Source organism: Tasmannia lanceolata, unplaced genomic scaffold (genome assembly GCF_043159265.1).
Source record: "Tasmannia lanceolata isolate RefF3 unplaced genomic scaffold, GAP_Taslan_0.1 ptg000008l, whole genome shotgun sequence".
Taxonomy (NCBI): domain Eukaryota; kingdom Viridiplantae; phylum Streptophyta; class Magnoliopsida; order Canellales; family Winteraceae; genus Tasmannia; species Tasmannia lanceolata.
Genome location: NW_027518685.1, coordinates 12,250,205 through 12,255,313, shown reverse-complemented (window position 1 = coordinate 12,255,313; position 5,109 = coordinate 12,250,205). Strand labels below are relative to the sequence as shown.

At 37.6% G+C, this 5,109-nt stretch overlaps 1 protein-coding gene across 1 annotated transcript; it reads left to right on the top strand.

Moving 5' to 3' along the window:
• The first annotated feature begins 749 nt into the window (after positions 1-749).
• Positions 750-2,567, top strand: LOC143882732 (putative LRR receptor-like serine/threonine-protein kinase At2g16250). The gene is made up of 2 exons (XM_077386166.1): positions 750-1,241; positions 2,052-2,567. Exons 1-2 carry the CDS (start codon positions 750-752, stop codon positions 2,565-2,567), a joined length of 1,008 nt encoding a protein of 335 aa, XP_077242281.1.
• Positions 2,568-5,109: the final 2,542 nt, after the last annotated feature.

The following is a 5,109-nucleotide window of genomic DNA, read 5'->3' as shown; positions in this document are numbered from 1 at the left end:
TGCTAAGATATTAATGGAAAATTCATAGAAGTGGAAGACTAAAATTCCTTATTAATACTTCTTCCAGAAATTGAAGAGGTTAGGGCACTTGTAAATTGTTTTTTTAACCCTTTTTTTTAATAAGTTACTAGTAAATTGGTTCATATCATGAAAAGAATTAGAGCCTACGAAAGATCTAAAAATGTATGATTTGATGTTAAATAATGATAATTGCATTTCAATTTCTTAAAAGATTTATGATCAGCAGAATAACAATACGCAAAAGATAAACGAAAGTTCCACACACAGATTTACGTGGTTCACCCAACCAGTATGGTATGGGCTACGTCCATGGCAGAGCGACAAGCCAACGATTCCACTATTCTGAAGAAGAGATTACAAACCCTGACGCCTTTCTAAGGCGTCTCCTGATATTAGGGTAAAGAGTACAGTACTTTCCATATTAGACTGAGATCATGCTTCACCAATAACAGATTCTAATAAGTAGTTTGTTCTCTTTTTAACAAATCAACTTAATGTCACTTAAGTGATCTAGGGTTGTAGATGAATAATTATGGGCGCTTTTAAAATAAGGGTATTTGGGTAATTTGCTTTAAACTTGAATGTGTGTGCATGATTCAGAGGCCCTTTTAATCCTGGGATGTTTTTACTGAAATACATGCATGGTCCATGGACCTTGCAGTCTTCATGTGAATCCACATACTCATTTGTTAATATATATTACATCAAATCTCCTGGATTGAAGATTCATGGAGCCCGAGTCGGTTAGGCTTCTCTTATGGGGTCTCTTCTCCCTTTTTGGCTTCCTTGTTTTCATCTTCCTACTTAGAAATCTCTCCAAACAAAAACATGGATCTTCTTCGCCTTCCCCTCCTCCTCCAATTTATTTATGTCATGTTATAAGGGAGATGAGCATCGCCACTCTACGATCAGCGACTGATAATTTTAGCATGTTGAGATTGATCAGAATCGGTCACTCTGGCGATTTCTTCAGTGGATGCATAGATGGAGCTGAAAAGATTGTTGTGAAGAAGGGTGTTGTGGAGGTATTAAATAAGGAGCTTGAATTGTATGCTTGTCTTAGTGATAGGAGGTTGGTGCCATTGCTTGGTTATTGCCAAGAAGAGAATGATAATCTTTTCTTGGTCTATGAATTTATGGAGAGAGGAGATCTAGCTACCCTTCTTGCTAGGAAAGATCGATTGCTTCCTTGGATCGCACGGCTGAAAATCGCCATTGAGGTGTCTGAGACGTTATTATTTCTCCATTGTACCTGCAATCCTCCCATTCTTCATAAGTAAGTTCATGTGATTTAGTTGAATATTTTCGATTAAAAAAAAAAGTTCATGTGATTTGTCCTATAAGAAGTGACTTTGTCGTTTCTCTTGATCACTCTATTGCTTGACATTGTTTCTACTCTAGAACAAAGAAACACTGATGCCCAATCGAAATCCCATGCTTCTGAAAAACCATTAGTTGTTGGAATTTAAAAGATCCCACTTAAGTGCAGCTTCTGTGCGAACTGCAATGTAAAAGATTTTTAACTTTGGACACAAACTGCACCCAAAATGAGATTGGGTTGCATACCCATGCTGATCAAATCAAAAAATAAATAGATATTAGAAATTCGAAAATAAATGAAAATTATGATTTTTATCTGTTTTTAATGTATTTTGAACAGTCCTTTGCAAAAGAAACAGTGAAAATTTGAAATGAAAAAAAAAATAAAAAAAATGTAAATATTAAAAATAAGGAAAATATAAATTATGTGAGGAATGATAGACTGAAGGGCACCCTTGCAAAATCCAGTTACAAAGGCATCCCCATTGGTCCATGTCAAGAAAGCACATTTATTATGGCACAGAAAATCATGGAAATGACATTAATAAATATAAAATTAAATGAATAATAAATGCACTTTCTTAAGATAGAGACCCGTGGGGGCGCCCATGTAACTGGACTTTGCAAGGGCGCCCTTCAGTCTATCATTCCTCAAATTAATTATCTATAATTTACCAGGAATAATTGGTGTTGTTATCATTGCTATTTAGGTTGTAGTAAAGATGATTGAGAAAGATAGTAATTATTCCTTGTTTATGAGCAGTGATGTGAAGAGTAGTAGCATTCTGCTGGTCGCAAACTATGAAGTGCGGCTTGGGAGCTTAACCAGAGCTATGAAAGTAGAACAAGGGGAAGGATCATTGAGCTACGATGTTCAATGCTTCGGAATACTACTTATGGACCTCGTCTCCGGGCTAGACGTAAGCGGAGCAGAGGACCCATCTGCACAAAAATGGCTTCAGAAAGCGATGAATTACACTGATCCAGCTGCATTACTTGCCTCAATCGACCCAACTCTCATCGTGGAAGAAGACCTAGCCAATGAAATTCTGGGAGTGATGACCCTTGCAAAGGCCTGTTTGAGCAGTGCTGAGTGGCTTTCCATGAAGCTGGTTCGCCAATTCTTGGACCAATCGACTCACATTGGTGACACCATTTCCATGTCTGGGCTCGAGCCGTTTCTATCAAGCTCAACCCTCAACGAGATGAATGTTTCCAGTGCATAAAATAAGTGGTTTTACCTTCTCCTAAGCTTCAATCATCCTAAAGATTTCCTGCAATCACTGGGCCTGATTTTTTGGAGATTAAATCCGCCTTAGACTCCAAAATTTTCTTGGTGTTATTTAATCATTTATGCTTCAACACACCCCCTCACGTGGGCCCTCTTTTTTGGGTTGGCCATACACTTGGCACCTGTGGCCCCTCTTTAAGTTGGCCGTACATGCAGATTTTTTAATATTAAGAACTCTGGTCCCATGGTCACAACCAATTACTCCAAAAGCTTAAGCCGTTACCATGACCATCCATCATCATGTGTCCTAGGTCCTGCTTAATGTTATACACAGTGAGGGAAGAAACTTGTGTATAACATTGAGAAACAGGAAAATCGTCATTGCATGAAAATCGGGAAAAGAAAATGTGGGTTTTTGTTCTGAGTAGGGTGCTTTTAAAGTTTAAATGATACAAAAACACCTCATAATTAGACAAATGAATAGTTTTTTTAGCAATGCTAGGAAAACGGGATTCCGTCTTGGGAAAAAACAAGGCAACAAACATAGGAGCCACGTCCACTAAAATACAAATGGAGGAACTCAAATCCCCATAAAAGGAAATAAATACAGATCGAAAAGGGTTGACACGTCCACTAAAAGACAAATGGAGGAACTCAAATCCTCATAAAAGCAATAGAGTAATGCTAGGGAAACCGAGAGTAAGACCTAAAAGGGGACCAAACAAATTGCTTCATGCCACAACTTCACTAATGACATGACCAATCCCTAAGTGAAGGGAAATCACCAAAAAGTAAAATTTTCTTTAACACGTGGCATATTCTCATTACAGGTCCTGTTTTAGGTGGTCCTCTACGTCTCCATATCATTTGCCAAGCAATAAATACTGATTGAAAAGGATCAAATCAACAGTCATTTCAGTTCCGTTTTCAAAATGTTTTCCTAGTTTAAAACCTGTAGTTTCAATTTGTATAAGGTAGGCCCCCTCAGTTGACAGTTCGTCCACAGATTGAAGGGTTAGGAAGATCCGATGGAGCTGATTTTTTGGGCACACCCTATCTATGTCAGGGCCCATCAAATGAATCATCCAAAGCAATGTGGGCCCATACCCGAATCCAAACACTACCAAAAACACAGTGGCCCCACATTGTTTGGATGATCCAAAGCGTTCATTTGATGAGCCCTGACATAGATAGCATGTGCCCAAAAAATCAGCTCCATCTGATCATCCTAATCCTTCAATCTGTGGACAAACCGTCAACTGAGGCGGCCTACCTTATACAAATTGAAACTACAGGGGGTGTAGTTGTCACGTTTTAATTTTTAAACTATAGGGGTAGAAGTGGATGTGTCAGAAACTAGAGGAGGGTGTCAATGTAATTTTCCCTTTCTCTTTTGTACATGACACCCTTCATTTGGATCTAGGATGCTCCGTCCGATTTTGTGGCTATGTTTGGGTCACGATCCAAAATAATTTTGGGGCGGAGGACTCGTTCTTTTGACTTGACCTTGTATCATGGAAAACCAATGTGGTAAGACTGTACACACAAGTTACTAATTAGTGAAATTAGTTGGCAATGTAACTGTCAACTGCACAAAGGTCCATCAAACCGTAGCAGTCAGTGACGTATCCAATGGGCAACGGTGGATCCAAATGTTGTACGCAAATCCCGTCTCAAATGAAAAATCTCAAAATAAGTGTAAAATCATGTTCCCAAGGCCCTCTGCATTTTTCAAAGTAAAATTTTCTCTGAATTACAGCGAAAGAGGAGAGATAAAGCAAATTTCACTGTAATATTCTCTAAATTTCGAGATAAACTGAACATAGTAGTTACTAGTTAGTATACATATGACAGAGTGGATAATTTTCAGTTCTACATTTTTCAACAATATTTTAGGTTCACTACTAATTTTCAGACTCACCACCTTCAGTTTTACCAAGAGATATTTGTAAAAGTCAAAACAGGGCTAACCTGACTCTTTTCAATTGAAGCTCAAGAAAGATTTGATGTACTATAGGGTGCTGTTTGGATACAGGGAAAGAATATTGAAGCTCAAGAAAGATTTGATGCACTAAAGGGTGCTGTTTGGATGCAGGGAAAGAATGAACTTTCCAGCAGTAACTCGATTTCCAGGGAAAGTCTCTTCCCAAAAAAAAAAAAAAAATCAGTTTTTAGGAAAACTTCAACCCTACTACCCTGGAATTTTTTTCCCACCAAAGGGTCACTAGATTAGTCATTTTCTTTATCTATGACGACTTTTTCATATCCGGGAGTAAACTCAATGTATCACAATTCACAAATGATAAATGTAGGCAAAATTAATTTCAGAAAAAATATAATTCAATTTATCAACCAATTTCTTTCTTTAAGAACAAATTTCTCTCTAGTTAACAGCCTATGAAAATTCAAAAAATAATAATTGCGAAGGTGAATAAAATCCAGAGATTATTTTGAAACATAGTAAATTAAGAGAGTAGCATAACACCAAGAGTATTGGTCACCCTCACAAGAAGATTATCTGATGTAGAACCATATAA

What these genes read in the sequence shown, in the direction of transcription:
- LOC143882732 (XM_077386166.1), top strand. Translation starts at nt 750, where the DNA reads ATGGAGCCCGAGTCGGTTAGGCTTCTCTTATGGGGTCTCTTCTCCCTT. An exon ending in GGCTGAAAATCGCCATTGAG is followed by an intron (nt 1,242 to 2,051) that starts GTGTCTGAGACG and finishes ATTGCTATTTAG; the next exon opens with GTTGTAGTAAAGATGATTGA.